Genomic DNA, 23,604 nt, shown 5'->3' with positions numbered 1-23,604 from the left:
ATTAAAAACACGTATTTGTATGTCTCTGTAAGTCATTTATTTACCAGAGAAGCTATTGGTTTGGAATGCAGTTAAAAAAAGAGATGGGTGTTTATAGTTTATACAAGTTAATACAAGAGAGAGAGAGAGAGAGAGAGATTTTCATTTCCTTAAGTAGCTAAAGCAAACACACACCTTTATGGGATGCATCATGCAAGTTACTTGGCAAAGAAGACAGAGTATGATAAATCCCACAAGTGCACACAGCTTACATTTTAATCCAGATCAGTAAGCTATTTTAAGAAAAATGTATATTTAGATATAAATGAGATAGTTAGATCATCTCATTTTATAAGAAACAACTCAAACCAGAAAGGAGTAAAGGAGTCTTACCAGAAGAGGCAAGATAAAGACAGGCAACAAAAGAAAATTCAAAAGAAAATTAATTTTGAAAGTGAGTAGAGAAGACTTGGGGCAGCTAAACTTACACGTGGTAAACTATAATTTATAAATTTAAGCCAGACAAACAATAACTTTAGCGGATTATTACGATATACTTCAATTCGTGTCGCTGTACAGCCTCCCCCTACTGGACGCATCAGGAACAGCAGGGGCGTAAAACTGCTGGGGCGTAAAACTGCTTGGGGCGTAGATCTACCGGCTCCAGGTCTACAGCCTCCCCCTACTCATCAAGGGTGCACATCGACCACATGGGGGCGCTCGCGAGCACCCTTCTGAGATCTAAAAATGACAAATGGGACACACTGCGGTCTCACGGACTTAACGGACACGCGCACGCGGCAGCCATTGTAAATTCACAAGACCGCAGGTGCACATGAAGTGTGCCATTTGGGACAGGGCCTTCGTCGTAGTAGGTTACGTACATTCTCATCCGGTAGTTGCTTGGTAACTCGCTTAAACAAATGGCGTCCATGATGAGTTGCGAAACGCTTGCTACCTCACATTTGTTTTGAAGCTACGGTAGGTTTTAATTGTTTGAACGGTTGATGATTGTTAAATGCTATATCTAAAACGATAATTTGCCTGCTAATTAACAAATTATTGCATTTAAACAGTCCGTTCGATAAGATGAATGACGAGCCTTTTTCTACAACGCTTGCTTACACGAAAAGCCCTAAAACATCCAGAAGAACAACTTTTCAGGTATTAGCGTCTAATAATTTGTGTGCTTAAGTGAAATCTTTCTTTAGATTGTCAGACGTCAGCCTTTGTCTGAAAGCCTAGTGAGCTGCCTAGTTAGTTTCGAATCGAACGTTCGTAACCGTATTAATGCTCTCTAATGTAAGTCAGTGTTATGTCTATGACACGTGCATGTTGTTGAATTTCAGGATGAGCTAAAGAAAGCTGTGTCTGCTAAAGCCAACAAGCATAGTTACTCTGATGACTTTGAAGATGATGATGATGAAGAAGATGGTAAAAATGATGATGATGGTGGTGATGATGATGGTAGGTACAGAATGGCATGCTTATCTAAATCATCTTCAAAGCATGGCTCAAGTTCATGGTATAGCCTACTCAGAACTATATGCTAAACCTTCCATATAATCAGTTTGTTTATCCCCAATAAACAGTAATTCAGTTTCAATTTAATGTTGTTCTTTCCCTTGTATTGAAATACTTGAATTGTTTCAGCAGACATACTGAACAAACTTCTTAAAAGACAAAAACAGAAAAAGGAGAGATTTAAAGCTGGGAAGACAAAAGGCAAAATCAATGATTTCAAGCTTTCAGATGATGAAGAAGAAAATGTCAAACCCAAAAAAGTGTCTTTCATGAAAACCAAAAGAACCAGCTCACCTGTGCATTTTGAACAGCTAAACTCCATGGGAAGTGCAGATGGCCCGATTAGTTCTTTCCATTCCACCCAGTCCAGGAATACTTCTCAAAGTCCAAGCGATTCTTACACTCCAGAGAAAAATCAACAGTCAGATTCCCTTTTTTCCTCTCTATCTGACAAGTTTCAATCAGAATTCACTTTACTCCAAAAGGATGAACAGTCAAAATCAGTAATGACGTTGAGGAACCAAACAGAATCTGTGGTGAGGAAGAGCCTGTCAGAATCTCCACTGCCACTAAACTCTGAGAATAGCCTATGGGAATCCTCCACCCCCCTTACATCAGAAGGCTACCAGTGGGACAGTCCAGTACCATTGCTTTCAGAAAAAGATGAGGCCAAACAAAGGATTGGTGAAGATGGTGATCTACCCATTCCTCAACCCAGGGAGAGAAGTGTTAAACCAAAACTCTCTACAGGTCAGGGCTACAGTCTTTGCATGTGTGCTGCTGTTTAAGATCTGTGGTATTTTGTAAGACCAATTATTATTGCTGTTTATTATAATGCTGTTTTGGTGCTCAATTTTTAATAATGGTTCTTATTACTTTCTGATGAATAGAAAGCTCATAATAGCACTTATTTGAAATAGAAATCATTTGTAACATTATAAAAGTCTTTACTTGCTGAATAAAAGTATTAATTTATTTTCACCGTAGTAATAAGAAATGTTTCTTGAGCACCAAATCAGCATATTAGAACAATTTCTGAAGGATCACGTGACACTGAAGACTGGAGTAGCTAATGATTCTGAAAATTCAGCTTTGCCATCACAGGGCTAAAATCCATTTTAAAATATATTAAAATAGAAAACCGTTATTTTAAATTGTAATGATATTTCACAATATTACTGTTTTTGTATTGTCATCATATAAATGCATCCTTTGTGAGCATAAGAGACTTCTTTCAAAAACATAAAAAATCGTAATTATTCCAAACCTTTGACCGATAGTGTACTTCTCAAAGGTTTTCTGAGCTAGACAGATTTAAGTCTGTAAAATCATCTCAAGAAATGTCAGAAACTAACAAATAAAATACACGTTCTTTAATTAAAGGTTACGTTGCTCAAGACATGTCACCCAGGCCCAAGCCCAGACAGAGGACAGCAAATGTGTGTGACACTGGTCAGTTAGAAGAGGAAACGCAAGCAGAAACTCCTGGCTTCAGCAGAACAGCCACATCCTCTATGTCTATACCCTTCTCCAACAGATCTTCTTCTGAGAAGAGTCAAACCTCTACCACTGAAAGTGTTCAGGTGAAAATGTGTAAATGATAGAAAGAGAAAATGTGAAATAGCAGAAACCAATTTAAACGCTCGGCTGTAAATACTAAAACCCTTAAAAAAGGTGTGTTTTTTGCAAACAAATTTTTCAATTACAGTAATGAATTTAGTGGAGTCATATGTTGACTGTTAGCGGCAGTGGCGGCTGGTGTGTTTTAAAATGAGGAGGTACACCATTTTTTTTTAAACTGCTTTAAAATGGATTTCGTGGGCACTAATAGACAGAATATTTATTGAAAACAACATGTACATCAAGACAATATAAACATAAGTTCACCTAGTCTTAGCCTATCACTTGAAGCAAAAATCCATCTTTCTGTCCTTTTAAATGTCTGTGTTATAAGAGCACGTTCTGCCTTTTAGTGAAGCTGATTGCTTTAGCCTATATCCAATTTAGGCATGGGGTCTTCCTTCATTTTTAAAGGTGATCTAAGTAACTTTTTTACCTTAACTGAACAGCTTCGGAGTCATTGGAATGGTTATATTACTTATTTCGGGTTGAATGGTGGTCGTTTCGCACCCCCCTGGTGCCCATGAGCGGAAAATACGCACTTGCAACTTTGAGCCGGCGGGTCGCCGGCCGCCGCGTCAGGAAGTATCGCGTGATATCAGGTCTCGCGATGTAAACACCTGCTTTACGGCCAAAAGAAATCTGCTAAAATGCATTTCATTATTGCGCTCCCTCACGCTGTTTGAACCGGAATGAAGAAGACGTTTTAAAGAATGTCCCATCTGCTTTGATGTCGTTGATCTACTAGCCTCTGGTGTCTAAGAATCGCCAACGAGTTTTTACAACAGTGTTGTCAAATATCTATTCCGAAGCTGTGGGGGGAGCTTTATAGAGAAACCTGCGAGCAAAAAGCGAGTATACTGCGAAGAAATCCCGAAACTACTGAGCCCTGCTTTAATTTGTAGCTGTTGTTTGAATGATAGTTTAGTAAATTTGTTTGCAATCAAATATTCAGTATCTCTACTCTCCATAGTTACATCAGCGGTAGCAGTTCAAACTGATATCACGTAATTTATGTCTTGTCGATGATTGGTTGATATACCAGGGGAGGCATGCCTCCTCTGCCATGTTACTTTTCTCTTTTCACTGAAAGTGAAATACTCGATGGTGATTGGCTTTTTTTTTTTTTTTTATACCTACGGAGGCACAAGTCTCCAGTGCTGCGTTCCAGTCCACTTTTAGACACGCACTTGCGAACTTCCCTAAGCACTTCCCCTTGGGGGAATCCCTGCCGCCATTTTGAAGTGCGTTCCACTTCGTGAAGTGGACGAGGGAAGTTTATATGGACAGACCCTCGTTCCCTCGATTTTGACCGAGGGAGCGAGTCTGCTTCAAATGTACACTTCAGGCACCTATATGTCCCACAATGCAGTACGATTGTGACGTCACCACATATCTCATCTAATCACCACCACAACAGACAACTCTATGATATATTAATAATATATATTTTTAATTTAAAACAACCCAAACACACCTATAAACATTTGGATGCTGCATTAAACAAATTCTTAAAGGGAAAAAAAATGTAAATAATAAATCAACTCCACAGCTGATTCCAAGTGATCAAGGGCTTAGGAAGTTCCAATTCAGCCCATTGCAGTTTCCGCCAGTAGTGAGCACTCGCAATGACGTACATCCGAGTGAACGAGACGGAGGGAAGTTAGCGAGTGAAGGGCATGACAATTTTGGACTGGAACGCAGCCCGGGTATGGATTTGCCTCCCCCTCCCTTTCTCTATCCCCTCAGACTTGCGTTTCGCAGATTCGGCACATTCGGGGAAGAGGCGCGTGGTGGTTACATTTACAGTGGGGAAATTACAAACAAGAAATACACATTCTGAGACATAATATTAATAACTGGGAATTTTATTAACATTAAATTGTCTCTCTCCCATTTTCACCTCAATTTTGGGTAGGCTGTGCCTGACTTGCCTCCCCTGACGAACTGCCACTGGTTAGCGGTAGTTAATATCTCACAACATAGGCGGAAATCGCGGGGGGGTCGGGGGGGGTCAGGACCCCCCCTATCTGAGGGTTGTCCCCTCCTAAAAATAGAATTAAAGTATGTGTATTGTAAATAATATAATGATATATACTTAAAATAATTGTTTAAGTAGTAAAATAATACAAATGCAAACGGGACAACAACAAAACATTTTTTTTTTTTTTTTTTTTTGAGTCCCCCACCCTTGCCTCACAGTGCTTTGGTCCACTGCCGGCTCCCCTTTTACCTCATCATCACAAACAAACTAGTCCAGTGGGAGAGAACAAGGTTTTTCTGTTGTGGAACTCCAGTAAGTCAAGGCTATTTTATTCACTTTAAACCTCGGATGAAGTGATTATTTTCTCTTTAATACAGATTATGCTGCGTCATTAATAAATCATGACACATTTTTTTATGATAACCAATGTAACGTTAGTCCGCCTCGCTATGTTGGCGATTATAACCTACAGTCTGTGCGTTTACCTAGATTGTTTAAAACCGTTCCCTCACACACACACACACACCCATAAAGTGTACGCATAGGCTACACTATTCTTGTAGATTACACAAGGGTGTGCATTTACATTTTCACACTTTCACTGTATGATTTAGTCAGTTTATATCGTTTAATATAGTTAATCTAATATAATATCACACAAAGAGTGCAGTTTTTCTCCAGATATTAACATGATAATAAATGTGATTTAATAAATTGATCATTGAAAAGTTTGCTTTTAGACACCATATTGCCTGTTTTAACTCTATTTCGCCAACGAAAATAGTTGAAAACTAAGCCAAAGCACTGTATTTGCGTCTCTGAGAAACACACGAGGTATGTCCTTACTGAATTATTAATCAGCGTTTTGAAGGAATCAGTTGAATCTCACTCATTAATAATGAATTGCTGCCACCTACTGGCGGTTTTAATTTCACATTTAAAGTATCTTTTCATGTTTTAAATCATTTTATATATCAATATTCAACGTTTTATGTTTTAAACAAAACATTTTTTATGTCTGTGTAAAATCTAAATGCCATTTCAAATGCAGCTTTTGTGTTTCCTCTCCATTGCAAAGATTTTGTTGATACTTATTTAATTTGATTGGTAACAGCCCTATTGTGTCTTATTATTATAATTACATTTAATTGAATGTATGAAATTGACACAAAAGATGCATGCATATATTTAGGTTTAAAAAATACATTTATAAAGGTAAAAATGCCAATGAAGGTAAAAATCTATTGAAACTTATTGGAAAAATTATTTCTGTCACTGCTGTGAACTGACCGCCACACAGAATATGAAGAATATCAAAAACTTTAGGAGTCGGCAGTCCTAAACATGCCAAGTTACCAGCACAATAACACACGTTATCGTTAATTTACGCGTAATAACATAATTATCGTTATCGATAAAATCCCTGAAAATATAGAGATCATTTTTTGTCAATTTCGCACACCAATGAAGAATATTTTGGTCAATTTAGTCAGCTTTTGCAATGAACCAGAGAGAAACTTTGAGAAGAAGGATAATGGCACGGTCTCCATGCTAGCTACACTAATAATAGTAGTAAGGCTTTCCTCTGTGTACACATATCCATAGAAAGTACAATTTTGCCTGTATTATTGGTGTCCCCTTCAAAAATTGCTCTTTAGGAATATTATGTTTATTGTCCCCCCCCAACATTTAGATGAAATTTACGCCCCTGTCTCACAACAGAAACAAGCTGATCAGGTCTAAATCCAGATTCAAGCAAATGTTTTAACAGATCCTTGTTTTTAACCCTCCTAATGCATTAAAAAAAAAACTTTATACTCATTTTGCATTCCAGGGTGTATAAGCTTATAGAACAGTCATAGCTTAATGTTTTTCAACTAAAACCATATTGTATATCTAATCAGTAACTTCTCATTATGAATGAATGCACAAAAGTTTTAAGGTTTTAAATGTTACCATGTCCAAACCTTTCCTTTTTTTAATTTAGACTACTTGGTCTATGAACTTTTGCTCTACAAACACATTAAAACATTACCGTAATGTGTTTGTCATTTTATTTTAATTTAAGAATTATTGTGTGTGCATGCGCAAGCATGTTTCTAAACAAAATATAGTCCCAGTGTGTGTCAGTGTAAGAAAGAGATTAAATGTATTTTACAGAAGTAATTTGAAAAAAGAAGACAAATCTAAATAATATATGTTAAAAATAAAATAAATAAACAGCATAATTTCATGTGTAAAGCCACTGTTCAATTTCGTGTCTAAACGTACTCAACACAAAAGTTGTAACAATTTAGTTTAAATGGTTATATCTCTTAATTTTTTTTGTTAAAAAAATCTTTTAAAATAAATTATGTGTATTTTGACAGTCTTAACCACACATTAAAACAACAACAACAAAAAACCAAATCATCTTCATACTAAAAATGATGGATTTAAAAAAATTGAAAAAAGTTGAAAAAACCTGAATGCAATAGGTGGGTTAACCCTATTTTTTACTGCAGGGTCCAGATGAACACCAGGCCATGTCAGAAAAGTCCATTACACAGTCTTGTTCAACAGCAGAGCAACTGTCTGAGGCTCCAGCCACTGCAGACAGTGGTATGTGGGAATGAATTTAGACCGTTTTAATGTTCAGACTTTTACTATTGTAAAGAGATTACATTTTGGTATTGTTGATCTGTGACCTAACATCTAATATTTTAAAGTAAATTATAGTTAAGTATTTTATTAATAATTTCAAATACATTTGTAATTTTCATTCTAGTTGCCTCGGAAGAATGCAAAGAGAGAAATCACTCAACATCATTTGAAGAAAAGCATGTAAGTCTGATTAATAGTGAAAAGATCTTGTTCTTAACGATTATTCTAAAAGATGGCTCTCCGGAAATTGCATCTCTGTCAGCAGTGTAATAAGAAACAGCTTTTATTTTCTTTGTTACTAAAGGATGCAGTGCCCTACAAATTAAGATAAAATAACTGCCTTGTCAACATTTAAATGCTAATGTAATTCTTAATTAAATCTTTCTTCACACTTTTCCAATCAGGAGAGTTCCCAGGATGACCTTGACTACACGTCAACCACACAAAGCCACATGTATAGAAAATCCACAGACAGGTTAGTGAATTTGTTTAATGCTTAATGCTGACACAGGCAGTGATGTGCATGTGGTGAACTTCTGAAATAAGGAAGCTAAGTTTATAAAAAAGTGTAAATTCATTTTCCATTGATGTTCAAACATCATCTGGAGATCCATTTAACTGGACACTTAAAGGGATAGTTCACAAAAAAAAAAAGTTTCTTTCAGCCTTCACTCAGCCTCATCATTCCAAACCCTTACGTCCGTCGTTCATCTTTGAAACACAGCATCTAGGTTACTAATGTATCCCCCGTTTCCTGAAGGAGGCAACGGAGACGTTAACGTCAGTGACTGACGAATTGGGATCTCACCTGAGAGCCCAATCACCTTCACATGGTAACAGAACAAGCCAAAGCACATTTGCGAGTAAGATTTGCATCGAAAGTCGGTCTCTCGCTTCTGGGTATAAGGCAATGTGTAAATACTCCCATCAAGTTTTTCGCTGAGGAGCCGAGACAGGGCCGCCAGTGGAGGTACTGGAATTGTGGCGACGGGCATTAATGTATACGTTCCCTCCTTCAGGGAACAGGGGTTACATTAGTAACCTAGACGTTCCCTATCAGTCAGTCACGTGCAATGTTAACGTCAGTGACTGACGGATTGGGAAGACGCCACAACTTCTGCCTCTTGCAGCGCCTTAAGCAAGCCAGCTGGGGGCAGAAGTAGGACAGGGCTGTGCACAGAGAATGTCAATCACTGATGTTCCATTCACCCTGAACAGTAAGACTATTGGATAACACTAGGAAAGCGTGCCTATTCCAACTGGAAAGGAACGCTACGAAGACCACATCCTGCCCATAGGGAGGTAACGTTAAGTTACACAAATGGACTGGCCGTCAGGGCAGTGCTCTGTAGCAGTTATTTTGCAAGGCAAAGACACGTGCTCGCCAACAGGGAAGCCATACCATGGAAGAATACACATATGTGACCCTGGATCACAAAACCCAGTCACAAGTAGCACTGGTATATTTGTGGCAATAGCCAACAATACATTGGATGGGTAAAATTATTTCTTTTATGCCAAAAATCATTAGGATATTAAGTAAAGATCATGTTCCATGATGATATTTTGTAAATTTCCTACTGTAAATATATAAAACATTCATTTTTGTGAGTGAATGCTTCACAATCGCTAACATAAATGGATAACTTTAAAGGCAATTTTCTCAATGTTTCGATTTTTTTGCACCCTCAGATTCCAGATTTTCAATAGTTGTATCTCGGCCAAATATTGTCCTATCCTAACAAACCATACATCAATGGAAAGTTCATTTATTCATCTTTCAGATTATGTATAAATCACCAAAAAAAAATTTGACCCCTGTGACTGGTTTTGTGGTCCCGGGACAGATATGTGATCTCCTAAAGTAGGAAATCACAACATATGGGCATCTAGTCTAGTACAGGGGCTGACCAACCTGGCATACACACAAGTACTACCCATCTGACTGCCGAGGATGGTGGAGGAAAGCCAGGGTTCACCAGCCGGGAAACTCAATTGAGAAGCAAAATTAAGCGCTAGTATCCTGTCCTTAAGAGGGGAATGGCGCAGAAAGCGAAACACTGAGCACCATCCCTCCTGCATATCACCTGTTTGTTGACAAAACATGGGAAGACACCGGCTCCACCCAGAAATTTTAAATCCATACTTGGTGCCCAGCCCGCAGCTCTGCAAATGTCTGCCAGAGAGGTTCTGTGCGCCAACACCCAGGAGGAAGCAACACTCCATGTTGAGTAGGGTTGGGTATTGGTTGGGTTTTATCCGATACCAGTACCTACTCGGTATTTTTCAAACGGTTCCGGTGCTTAAACGGTTCTTAAACCGGTACTTAAGAAAACGAAACTGCACACACTTTATCAAAAAAATAATATCTGTGTGTGTTTTCTGAAAAAGATTTTCTGATTTCTGATTAAATTAATAATTGTGCTGATGTAGCCGAAAACACTTAAGTTAAGATAAAAAATTTGTCTTCTAATATTATTTATATATATTATATATATATTATATATCAATTATATTACATATTATATATTATAGACTTTTACAAAACAGAGAAATATCTGACACTGAGCAGAAATATTTAACACACAAACATATAAATATACTTGATATACTTCATACTTGATATGCAAGATTTGCAGTTGGCATTAAAATACTAGACTTACCCGAAGAGGAACACTGCAGCTGAACTTGAACTTTAGTCAAGAATGTCAGAGGTTTGGGGTTCTAATCCGCATGCGTAGTTTTTTTAAACCGATAATGCTCATCAGTGGTTGTATATCAAGCAGGGACACTTTGTGTGCATTATATGTTGTGATTTCACCAGAACGAATAGATATGAGGCGCCGTCTAGGGCTTAAATCGAACTTCATTCACGCTAGGGCTGTCAACGAATATTCTAAATTCGAATATATATTCGAATAGGTTTAAAAAACAGAAATTCGAACGTGAAAATTAATATTCGAATGTGAATTTCGAATATGGAAAAACACGCCCGCGGAAGCAGAGGCGCGGCTGTCTGCTTTGCGAGTGGGCGCGCGCGCTGCCTGAAGCCTTGTTTATACTTTCGCCTGTCTCCGCAGCGCGAGTCTCCGCAGACTGCGCGCGCACCTCCCCCAAACGGACGAGGCGTTTATACTCGACGCGCTCGCCGTTGTACTATTCTTTGAAACGATAGGGGGCGATTCGCGCTCGTGCGGACGCGTCGAGTATAAACAAGACTTGAGGGACAGGTCACACGAGTCGCACTGTCTAGCACAGCGTCACTGCTGAAAGTTGACAGTGCACTAAAAGACAATGGAATAAATTGCAGTCAGTTTTTCCTTTTTTAATACAAGCACCAATAATGTAAGTAGCCTTTTTCTTTTTTAATAGCACTTTATTTTTTATGAACCTCAGGGTAAAAGTTCTTTGTTGTCACATTTCTCGGAATTGTGTGCCTCATTTTATTTAAAGTTAAACAGAAAAGTTCCATGTTTACCACAGCACAGCTCGCTCGGAGCGTTCAATGTCGGTTCTATACTGTAAAACTTCAATTAATGTTAATACATTTGTTTCAATCACTGAATGAAGCCTGCTATATTTGGGGCAAGAGTCGCGACCTTAAATTGCTTGCACAAAACTCTTGATCAGCACTCAACATGTGCTTATTGTTGTTCATTTAAACCGTTATGAGCAGAGAGAGCGTGAGCGCGAGGGCGCGAAAGAGAGAGAGAGAGAGTGCCTGCGAGTGAGCGAGACTGAGGTCTGCGGTCTTGGCCATTAGTTTATTTACTTGGTTTTGTGTTGGTAATACATTGTCAAATATGTTTAAACTTAAATGAACTACCTATACAAGTTATGTATGTCTCTTTGTATTAATTTGTCCTGTTATTGACGTAATGCGCGTCATTGAAAAAATGCGCAACCAGATGTTCGAATAGTTCGAATATTCGTGTGTTTTTTAGAGGGAATATTCGAACGTCATTTTTGAGCAATTTTGACAGCCCTAATTCACGCACACATAAAACGCTTGCATACACATATACTAAGTAGTCACACATACATGTATACTGCTGAATGCTCCAACTATACGAAATGCACAACGTCACATCTAAAGTCGCTCACGCACACACACACAAACCGCGCACATACTCATCTGAGACGCGAGCACATCTCACACACACACACATAAACTCGCGCACATACTCATCTGAGACGCGAGCACACACACACACACACACAAACTCGCGCACATGCTCATCTGAGACGCGAGCACACACACACACACACACACACACACACACACACACACACACACACACACACACACAAACTCGCGCACATACTCTTATAGACGGCGCCTCATAAATAGATCGATCTCTGCAACGTATTGAAGCGCGCGTCCGAGTGCGGTGTGCGCGAGCCACAAGAGAAAAGAATTTTCAGCGCTAGATCGTCTCTTATTTAACAAACGAACGAAATGAATGCTCTGCTGGTTAACTGGAGATGTTTTGTTATTGGATCATTCGTGCCACGAGATGTTTTATAGGGGGCGGTGAAAAAAGTCAGGCACCGAAATCAGGCACCGAAAGTTTCGTTCTTATTCGGTCTGGTTACTACTGTTTACGTCGGAACCGGTTCCCTATTGGAACCGAGTTTCGGTACCCAACCCTAATGTTGAGTGAGCTCTCACTCCTAGGGGGCACGGACCGTTTTGGTAATGGTATGCTAACATGATGGCATCCACTATCCAGTGGGCCAACCTCTGTTTGGAGACAGCCTTTCCCTTCTGCTGTCCTCCTGAGGCTCTGTGTGCTGTCCACGTACAAACGCAAGGCACGAACAGGACATGGCAACGCAAGGGCTGGGTCTACCTCCTCCGGGGGCAGCGCTTGCAAGTTTACTACTTGGTCCCTGAAAGGAGAGGTGGGAACTTTGGGCAGGTATCCAGCCCGAATTCCAGGCACACTTCGTCAACAGAAAATGAATGCAGGTCCCCCAACCTCTTAATGGATGTGAGCACAGTCAGGAGTGCTGTCTTAAGAGACAGGATTATAATCTCTACTGACTGCAAGAGCTCAAATGGTGCTCTCTGTAAGGCCATCAGGACCAAGGAGAGGTCCCAAGAGGTGATGAGGCGTGGATTCAAGCTCCTGGCGCCTCTCAGGAACCTGACGATGAATTCGTGTTTCCCGAGGGACTAACCGTCTACTGCAACGTAGTGTGCGGCAATAGCGGCAACATACACTTTCAGGGTGGAGGGAGACAGCCTTCGCTCCACCCTGTCTTGCAGGAAAGAAAGCACAACATTGACAGGGCATCTACGGGGGTCTTCCCTGCGGGAATCAACAAAGAGGTTCCACTTCAAAGTGTTACCACTCCTCGTAGAGGGGGCTCTAGCTAATGTGATAGTGTCAACTACCACTGGAGGTAGGCTATTTAAAGGTGACCTATTATGCCCATTTTCACATGATGTAATATAAATCTCTGATGTTCTCATAATGTGTATATGAAGTTTCAGCTCAAAAAACCACCCAGATTTTTTTATTATAGCTTGTCAAAGTTGCCCCTTTTTGTGTGTGAGGGAAAACGCTCCATTTTTGTGTGTGTCCATTTAAATGCAAATGAGCTGCTGCTCCGCCCCCATTCAGAAGAGGCCGATCCTTTACACAAGCTTCAGATACTATGGGAACAGCATAACAGCCAATTTTCTCTCAGGTAAAATGTCAATAATACCCAGTAGTGGAGTGCAGCCTTACATGTTTGAACCGGAGTTAGACTCAGATGGAGAGACTCAGGAAGAGGCTGCAACTGTTAGACTATATATGGACGTTTCTGAATGGTTAGTGGATACATTTATGTAAGTTAGTTATTGTGGAGTTACGTTGATTCATCTCATCGACTGGCCTGTACCGTCACGTTAATCTATAAACTGTTGTATAGGTGCTTTTGTGTGAACTGTATTAGGATGCCCACAGAGCCAGAAAATATATGCTGCATGGAGATAAAGCAGGTAGGGTTTAGTTTATGGTTATAATGTCGGACTGCTGCTTCAGTCAGGACGGGATCTAGTGCAGATTGTTACCAGACAGGGTTTCCCTACTTTTTTCATAGGAGTAGGGGGAAATTTTTAGCCTGGTTGACACCAGACCCTTCTCAGTCGTAACAGTCTTATTTCCAAAGGGGCGTCACCAACGGACGTCGCTCAAATGCCTCTAGGCGCAATTGGATAGACCTAAAACTGGTATGCCCATCCCTCGAACGCAAAGCGCAGAAACAGCCTGTGTCGAGGTAGGATCGAGACATGAAATTACACGTTCTTGCAGGATGCAAACCGATCTTGGCTGCGAATGCATTGCGTTCTGCCTCAGTATCTTGAACGGTAGTTTGTGAAGGGCCTGGTTCAAGACGTGCAGATCTAATATCGGTCGTAACCCACCGCCTTTCTTGGTCACAATGAAGTATGGGCTGTAAAATCCTGACTTCATGTCGGCTGGAGGGACCGGCTCTATCGCGTCCTTCGCCAGTAGGATTGCGATTTCTGCACGCAGGACAGGAGCATCCTTGTCTACTAAAGTAAACTGGACGCTGTTGAACTTTGTACTAGGTGCCCCGTTTCTCAACAGCGTTGCCGAAGAGGCCGGCCTGGGAGATGGGGGAGTCGAGAAAGCAAACCTTGTCGACTTCCTTCATCTCGGCCAGGTTCAGCCAGAGATGGCGTTCCTTGACCACTAGCATGGACAACGTCTGCCTAAGGGACCGTGTAGTGACTTTTGTCGCCTGTAGGGCAGCTCCTGCATCAACCTTGGGTCAGAACTACCCTTGTGAAGCTCTTTTAGTGCCTTGGCCTGGGATACTTGCAGGAGGGCCATGGCGTGCAGGGCAGAGGCGGCCTGTCCAGCTGCACTGTAAGCCTTGGCTAAATAAAATGGACGCTGCTGTTCAGCATGCCCAACCCCGAGTAACCAATCGTCCAGGGGGAGGGTTCCGCTCAAGCCCAATGTTCGCGCCGGCCCGGGAAAGCTTGGCAATTAGCTTCGGGTCGGACTCCAACAACGCTACTCTCCCTGAACGGGGCAACGCAGCTGAACCTTCATCCCCAGAGGACTCTAGACCACCCTCCAATGCAGATGCTGGGACCTCCCATGAGAAGGCCCAGCATGAGAAACGCCACCTCAGCGTGCTTACAGCCCAGACACGTGAGGCAGAGATCATGGCTGTCAGACGGGGTCAGGAAATGACCGCATCCAGAAACACGCGGGTGGAAGGACATCTTTAAAAAGACGCAACGTCACACCCGCGTTTACTCTTTTAGGGCCCGGGAAACAGCCGCTGCAATTGACCGTGCACTCACTCAGCAAACGTGACCTCCGCTGGAACACGCTGTCACACTAACACACACAAACAGCTTTCCTCTTGTTCTGTAGACACTGAACAATGATTGAGAGCAAGACAAATGTCTGCCCGGCTTTGAGGCGAAAGCTTAATGTGAGTATTTGCACACTGCCTTATATACCCGGAAAGGGGAGTGCGGCTTGCGATGCAAATCTCACTCGCCAATGTGCATTGGCTTGTTCTGTTACCACTTGAAGGTGAATTGGGCTCTCAGGTGAGAATCCCAATTTGTCAGTCACTGACGTTAATGTTGAACGTGACTGACTGATAGGGAACTGAAGATATTACATGGATTTATGGATATTATCATTTACATTAACATACTTTATTGATACCAAGCCACATGGAAGTCTCACCAACTCAACACTTCTGTTAATTATTTTCTCATGCAATTTTTTTCCCACCTTGCTTCCTTTATTCATATATGTTATTTTTTTTAATATACAGTACAGGCCAAAAGTTTGGACACATTATGTTTCTTCTGCTCATCAAGCCTGCATTTATTTGATCAAAAATACAGAAAAAAAATGTAATATTGTGATATATTATTACAATTTAAAATAATTGGTTTTCAATTTATTATACTTTAAATTATCATTTATTTCTGTGATGCAAAGCTGAATTTTCAGGATCATTACTCTAGTCTTCAGTGTCACATGTGACATCCAGTCTATCACATGATCCTTTAGAAATCATTCTAATATTCTGATTTATTATGAGTGTTGGAAACAGTTCTGCTGCCTAATATATTTGATGAATAAAAGGTTAAAAAGAACTGCATTTATTCAAAAGAAAAAAAAAAAGTCTAATAATATAAATCTTCTTTACTATCACTTTTTATCAATTTAACACATCCTTGCTGAATAAAAGTATTGATTTATTTCAAAAAAAGAAAGAAAAAAATTACTGACCCCAAATTACTGACCAGTAGTGTATATTGTTGTTACAAAAGATTTCATTTTTAAAACATTTGCTTCTTTTTTTTTTCTTTTTTTTATTCATCAAAGTATCCTAAAAAAGTATCACAGGTTATGAAAAAAATATTAAGCAGCAGAACTGTTTCCAACTTTGATAATGAATCATCATATTAGAATGATTTCTAAAGGATCATGTGATAGACTGGAGTAATGATCCTGAAAATTCAGCTTTGCACCACTTAAATAAATTATAATTTAAAGTATAATAAATTGAAAACCAATTATTTTAAATTGTAATAATATATCACAATATAAAAAAAAAATTCTGTATTTTTGATCAAATAAATGCAGGCTTGATGAGCAGAAGAAACTTCTTTCAAAAACATTAAAAATAGTAATGTGTCCAAACTTTTGGCCTGTACTGTATATTATAATGAGGAAACAATTACTTGGTGCACCCAAAAAGAGTGTTACTTAAATGCACCAAACATTGAAAACTCAAAGAAGAATATCTTTTGGACGTTAGACCTTCAAGCTCCCGGTCATCCAGTTCCAGAAAGTGCAAAAGCTCATATATAGTGGAGTCTAAATACCTGGGAACATTGAAGATTTTGGATCAGAGGACACAGGAAATCCAACAGGTTCCAGAAGCAGCAGATTCACTAAGAGCTGCTGTGTACCAGGTTAGACTAATCATTTACTAAAACATTATAATAATTAGTTACAGCTAGAGGCTGACTAATGATATATATATATATATATATATATATATATATATTTTTTTTTTTTATTAAATGTTTTTATTTAAATTTGGGAAAAACATTCTCTTAATAGGAATGGCTAAAAAAGAAAGAAGAAACTTTAAAAATAACAAGGAGGGCAAAAAAGCAGGAAGAGAAATTGAAAGAGGAGAAAATGCAAGAGGTAATTAACATAAACCAACGTTGCGTCCGAAATTGAATACTTCCCTGTATAGTATGCAAAAAACAGTACGCCAAAAGAACCTGAGAATCTGCCGAGAAACTGAAGTTCACATTCGATGAAGGCTTTACTTTCCCACGAGGCCATGGGAGAGGATTATTGAAAGGCAGTGAAGCGACGCAACTGACGCTTGTAGGTCACATGACAGTAACAACATACATTCATAGAACGTACTTTTTTTAACCATCATGAAGTTCAACTTCAAATGTAGTAACTACTCAGACAGTATGCGATTTCGGACGCACCAGAAAATGTTCAATGCACATTTCTTCTGCAATAAATTCATTGAATTCTTAAGTCACCACAGTCATGTTATGATTTATTTATTGTAATTTCCCTTCGAGGAAAAGCTTGCTAAAATTGCAGATGCAAAGGCCTCTTATGATGCCTGGAAAGAGAAAAAATCTGAAGTCATCAGAAAGATAGTCCAAGAAAAACAGAAGTCAATCTATCAACAACAAATGGAAATGGATAAAAATCAAGAAAAAAAGGAAACTGCAAAACAGGTCAGTATTTTTCATTGGTAATTATAAAAAATGTGGTTTATTTGAAATATTGTAAACTGTTTACTGTATTAAAAAGAAATAAGGGATTTGTTCTAGACGTTTGTTTGTAAATTATCTACAAATATGCACACGTTAGGTGTGCAAGACACCAAAACTATATTTTCAAACAGCCATACTTTATGGTTAAAAAAAAGAAAGAAAAAAAACTCTCTGCTTTAACATCAATAGTAGGGGTGTAACGGTTCACAAAATTCACGGTTCGGTTCGATACGATACACTTGTGTCACGGTTCGGTTCGGTACGTTTTTGATACAGCAAAAAGAAAGAAATGCCAGAGAAATTTCCTTGATTTAATTTTTTTTTATTCTTTTTTATATTAAAACTAACATCATAAAGTTTGATATTTTTTTACTTTGAGCAATTCTAGAGCTATAATTGACTCTTCTTAGGAGCATATAAAACAAAACAGCTCCTTGGAAAAAATGAAATGTAATATTGTAGTAGTTATAAACAAAGGTTTATTTTAGTTCAGATTAACATTTGAGGGCAGCAATTGTATTCATAATGTCAAAATAAAACCGACGTAATGTTACTTGAAGGCATTATAGCCCTACTATTCCTGCCAAACTTCCATGGTTGCAGACTAGGGTTGGGTACCGAAACCCGGTTCCAATAGGGAACCGGTTCCGACGTAAACGGTAGTATCGAGACCGAATAAGAACGCAACTTTCGGTGCCTGATTTCGGTGCCTGACTTTTTTCACCGCCCCCTATAAAACATCTCGCGGCATGAATGATCCAATAACAAAACATCTCCAGTTAACCAGCAGAGCATTAATTTAGTTCGTTTGTTAAATAAGAGACGATCTAGCGCTGAACTGTGTTTTTTTAAATCAAGTAATCAAAGTGCTCGTTGCCGCTGCGATCAGTGGCGCTATATGAAATGCACAACGTCACATCTAAAGTCGCTCACAAACACACGCACACACACACACTGTATCCCAGTGTTTTCTCTTGTGGCTCGCGCAATCCGCACTTTCTTCACTCGGACGCCCGCTTCAATACGTTGCAGAGATCGATCTATTTATGAGGCGCAGTCTATAGCCTATGAGTATGTGCGCGGAGAGTTTGTGTGTGCGTGCTCGCGTCTCAGATGAGTGTGTGTGTGTGTGTGTGTGTGTTTGTGTGTGTGTGCTCCCGTCTCAGATGAGTATGTGCGCGGAGAGTTCTGCGCGTCTCGTGTGTGTAGAGTTTGCCTGTGTGTGTGTGTGCGTGAGCGACTTTAGATGTGACTTTGTGCATTTCATATAGTTGGAGCATTCAGCAGTATACATGTAAGCTATGTGTGACTACTTAGTATATGTGTATGCAAGCGTTTTATGTGTGCGTGAATGAAGTTCGATTTAGGCCCTAGACGGCGCCTCATATCTATTCGTTCTGGTGAAATCACATATAATGCACACAAAGTGTCCCTGCTTGATATACAACCACTGATGAGCATAATCGGTAAAAAAAAAAAAAAAACCTACGAATGCGGATTAGAACCCAAAACCTCTGACACTTGACTAAAGTTCAAGTTCAGCTGCAGTGTTCCTCTTCGGGTAAGTCTAGTATTTTAATGCCAACTGCAAATCTTGCATATCAAGTATGAAGTATATCAAGTATATTTATATGAGGCTATACTATGTGTGTTAAATATTTCTGCTCAGTGTCAGATATTTCTCTGTTTTGTAAAAGTCTATAATATATAATATGTATATATAATATATATATATATATATATATAAATAATATGAGAAGACAACATTTTGATCTTAACTTAAGTGTTTTCGGCTACATCAGCACAATTTTTAATTTGATCAGAAATCAGAAAATCTCTTTCAGAAAACACACACAGGTATTCTTTTTTTTGATAAAGTGTGTGCGGTTTCGTTTCCTTAAGTACCGGTTTAAGAACCGTTTAAGCACCGGAACCGTTTGAAAAATACAGAGTAGGTACTGGTATCGGATAAAACCCAACCAATACCCAACCCTATTGCAGACAGTTAGTGTTACTACAGTAAATCCATGATGAATGTTGCTGATCTGTGGACACTGGATAGTTCATTCATGGCACAATGTTTCTTCCAGGTTTCCATGTCAGCGCTGTTTGATCCGTTAATAACGGAGAAATGTGAATGTTTCTCACTAGATCTCGCAGCGATGTTATTACTTCTGTGGCGAATTCAAATGCTTTCTTTACTGGATCTCTTATTAGCGCTGTGTAGTAACAGTGTCGCATGATCACGATCGGCTCGCGCTGCGCTGGTCCAAACTGATAAACGGTCCTTCATCCACACAATAACGAGCAGTTTCGTTCCGCTTGCATTACGTTTGCCATTTGATGTTGGGCAATGTTGTGGTCGCGCCGGCGTCTCTTACATTATGAGCGCGCTTGCCATGCGCAACGCGCCTACATTTGAGATAACAAAATTTTGGTCGGCAGGAAAAATGGTCCAACGAACCGTTCGGTTTGAAAATGTGTACCGAAAAACCGAACCGAAAGCCTCGTACCGAACGGTTCAATACGAATACGTGTATCGTTACACCCCTAATCAATAGTAAGCATTTCAAGAAAGAGAAAAATATGTCCGAAAAATACACTCCAGTCCACATAAAGTCCAAGCTGGCACTGATGTGCCCAGACTGACAGTTGCTCAACCCAGTCAAAGTTGTTAGAATATAATAATGGTTTGAGAAAAGAAGCTGTATTTTGTCACACTAAAAAAAATTCATACTGTAGCTCAAATACATGAAATGCATCACATTTCTCTTGTATAGTTTATGTGTGTGAATGTGGTTTGCTGTACTGGCCAGTAGACTGTGCAGCAGCCTTGTGAACCCTTTGCTAAAAGTCTTGTGAAAGGGACCTTTGTGGAGGTATTCAGTTGCTCACTTTCATTTGGAATGTCCCTTTGCCAACATGCCCATCAAGGACATCATAACGATCCAGCATTTTAGCCTCTTTCAGAACTGTCCGTCATGTCTGTTTTTTGTTTGTTTTTCTGATGTCTGGTTGTCTGTATAGGAATCTCGCTAGAGAGGCCAGTCTACTTCGAGTGAAACTAAACGAGCCAATGCACATTGGTGTGCAGTCATTTGCATCAGCTGCTCAGCCACGCAGCGCAGGTATATAATGAGCAGAAGGTGTGATTGCACTTCAGCTTTTTGCTTCGGAGCGAAGCGTTTCGATGCTGTTTAATCTACTGAGTGATCAAACAACGAGCAAGCGCTTAAGGAGGATCTCTCGTGTCTGGTGTGGGCGATACAGCGCGGTAGCGGGGTCTTACTTGCTCTCTCTCTTTTGTTTTTGTGTTACTGAGCAAAACAAAAAGGGTGTTTTCACAGCTGGTAACGGTGCGCCAAGAGCACTGAATAGCCGTTCTTAAGGCTGGTAAGACCGCCGTGAAGAGAGACAGCGTACGACAGGCTGCATATTTCCTGTCTGTGTCCGCTGCGACCGTTCTCCTGTGTGCTTCAGCACCAAGGAGAGCATTCCCCTGAAAGAGTTTACATGGGTGTGAGTTGCGTCTTTCTAAAGATGACATTCCACCCGTGTGTTTCTGGATGCGGTCGTTTCTTGTCCTCACTGACGGCCACAATCACTGTCTCGCATGCCTGGGAAACATGTGAGACTGTGTTTGTGGGTGGTTCATGTTTCCGCACGGGAACATGACCACGTCGGCACGCTGGTCGACTCTTCTTTCTCCGGAAAGCTTGAGTCCCCTATGTGGTTGGCCAGCCGCTGCTTGTGTGTAAAAGCACATCTGCAGGTCTGCTCGACACTCTGGGAGACTATGGAGATCACCGAGAGCTTCCGCCGGGCAAAACCCGACGGGTCTCTTGCTCCTCAGCGTGTCGTATGCCGTAGAGCTGCACGCTCTTGGCGCACCGTTACCAGCTGTGAAAACAGCCTTTTTGTTTTGCTCAGTAACACAAAAACAAAAGAGAGAGAGCAAGTAAGACCCCGCTGCCACGCTGTATCGCCCACACCAGACACGAGAGATCCTCCTTAAGCGCTTGCTCGTTGTTTGATCACTCAGTAGATTAAACGGCATCGAAACGCTTCGCTCCGAAGCAAAAAGCTGAAGTGCAATCACACCTTCTGCTCACCTCGCTCCCCTTGTCTATTCTCCGTTGTAGCGCCCTCCCTGGTGGCCACCAGGAGAGGTCTACTTCGGTAGAATAGCTTAGGTGATTTGAGAGCTGAGGGCTTCTCCTTCGGGGAACCAACCCCCTAGGGCCCCTACCCCTCTAGCGCATCACAAGCTGTGCAGCTTCTGGATGGGATTGCTGGTCCTTCAAAAAAAAAAAAAAAAATGGAGAACCTAGCGTTTCATTCAGGGCTCAAGCTGAGGACAGATGTCGATTGTTGCATTGGAGAGAGGGACTGTTTCGCTCTGGAAATGAGGAGGATGCTGAGTTCCCACTGTAATAGTGTGTGTGCTTATGCTGAATCAGATTCAGACCTGACAGCCATGCTTTCCCGGGTCTTTCTCGGATGTGCATTCAAAACTTTGCAGTATGGAGCTATATTGGTGCCAAAATATGGATCACCAAAAGTGCCAAATTCTTTTATAAAAGTTTTCACCTCTCTCACTACCCTTGACGGTAGGGTGGATGTGCCTCTGGCAGGTCACCTCCGCCCTGCATGTGAGGCCAAGGCACTCTTATTCCACTGAGCCGGGGTTGAGCTGCACTTGTCGACTGACCATGATCAAGTCACACGGCAGGCCCTCGGTCAGACGATGTCCACCTTGGTGGTCCAGATGCGCCCCTGGCTGTCCTTGCAGAGGTGCAAGAGGTCGTCAAAGTGCACAAGGTCGTTTCTCGATTCTCCCATCTCTCAAGGTGGCCTTTTCAGCGGCACTGTTGAGGACTGGCCCAGCAGTCCCCCGCAGTAAGCTGCAGACTGAAGCGCTTCCCCCGACGTACCACCAGAGTGCCTCATGGGCCACCCCTCAGTCTACTCGTCGCCAGGAGTGTCATCCCCTGCAAAAAAAAACCTCAGACATAGCCTGCTCTACTGTGTCCGCCGCAGGAGGATGACACGCTTGTCTCAGCCGCTGTTAAGTGGTTGTTGAAACAATCACCACTGAGTCGGGTGACCCAGAGATGGGTGGAGCTGCCCTCTCCCGGTGGAGGGCCGAGAAATGAATCTTTTGAGTCAAAATTCTGTTCCACCACTGGAGTCAGAGTGGTACCCAAATTCTCTCTCTCAAAAAAAAGACCAGTTCCTTTATCCCTGGGTCTGAAGAGGGCCTGGAGAGCAGTGGGAGGAGAGAATCCTCACCACTCTCATCCGCCTCTTCTATCGCCAGCGGGCAGCAGCGAGCAGTTCGAGCCAAGCCTCCTCCTGCGCCTCCTGCCCCGTGGAACCAGGTAAGTGTTGGACAGCACACTCAGACCCCGCTACGGACCGCCTCCCAGAGAGAGCCTCCCGAGCCGCGTCCCTGCCGATGCCCATGTCTTGTGGGAGGAGATCACAGTCCTACTGGTGAAGGACGCGATAGAGCCGGTCCCTCCAGCTGATATGATGTCAGGGTACTACAGACCCTACTTCATTGTACCCAAGAAAGGCGGTGGGTTATGACCGATCTTGGACCTGCGAGTTTTGAATCGGAGTCTCCACAAGCTACCGTTCAAAATGCTCACGCAGAAACACATTTTCTAATGCATCTGTGCCCGAGATTGGTTTGCAGCGATTGATCTGATGAACGCGTACTTTCATGTCTCGATTCTTCCTCGACACAGGCCGTTTCTGCACTTTGCGTTCGAGGGTTGAGCATATCAGTACAAGGTCCTGCCCTTCAGGCTGTCCCTGTCTCCCTGTGTCTTCACGAAAGTCACGGAGAGGGCCCTTGTTCCCATGCGTGCCGCCAGATCTTCAGCCCGCGGTCTGATCCCTCATTCCTGTCGGCAGGAGTGCCCTTGGAACAGGTGTCCAGGAATGCTGTGGTGTTCACAGATGCTTCTGCCACCGGCTGGGGTGCCACGTACATCGGGCATGCAGTCTCAGGGGTGTGGACAGGCCCCCA

At 41.3% G+C, this 23,604-nt stretch overlaps 1 protein-coding gene across 5 annotated transcripts in view; it reads left to right on the top strand.

Annotated features, from left to right (window-relative positions):
* Nucleotides 1–725: 725 nt before the first annotated feature.
* Nucleotides 726–23,604, top strand: part of map9 (microtubule-associated protein 9) — a 45,612-nt gene continuing 22,733 nt past the window's right edge. Inside the window, exons 1-11 of one of the 5 annotated variants that reach the window (XM_082165658.1) lie at nt 726–960; nt 1,056–1,143; nt 1,329–1,428; nt 1,633–2,253; nt 2,887–3,086; nt 7,612–7,708; nt 7,875–7,930; nt 8,155–8,225; nt 16,568–16,724; nt 16,876–16,965; nt 17,367–17,528. In XM_082165658.1, coding sequence (XP_082021784.1) covers nt 1,069–1,143; nt 1,329–1,428; nt 1,633–2,253; nt 2,887–3,086; nt 7,612–7,708; nt 7,875–7,930; nt 8,155–8,225; nt 16,568–16,724; nt 16,876–16,965; nt 17,367–17,528 — 1,629 coding nt within the window. In that variant the 5' untranslated portion in view covers nt 726–960; nt 1,056–1,068. Of the gene's footprint in view, nt 961–1,055; nt 1,144–1,328; nt 1,447–1,632; nt 2,254–2,886; nt 3,087–7,611; nt 7,709–7,874; nt 7,931–8,154; nt 8,226–16,567; nt 16,725–16,875; nt 16,966–17,366; nt 17,529–23,604 lie in introns of all 5 variants that reach the window. The other 4 variants (XM_082165659.1, XM_082165656.1, XM_082165657.1 and 1 more) reach the window with 4 other exon arrangements.

The sequence above is a fragment of the Leuciscus leuciscus genome (genome assembly GCF_965113295.1).
Source record: "Leuciscus leuciscus genome assembly, chromosome: 3".
NCBI classification, from domain to species: Eukaryota; Metazoa; Chordata; class Actinopteri; order Cypriniformes; family Leuciscidae; genus Leuciscus; species Leuciscus leuciscus.
Note: the sequence above shows the minus strand (reverse complement) of the source record. Positions and strands in the feature narration are given on the sequence as shown.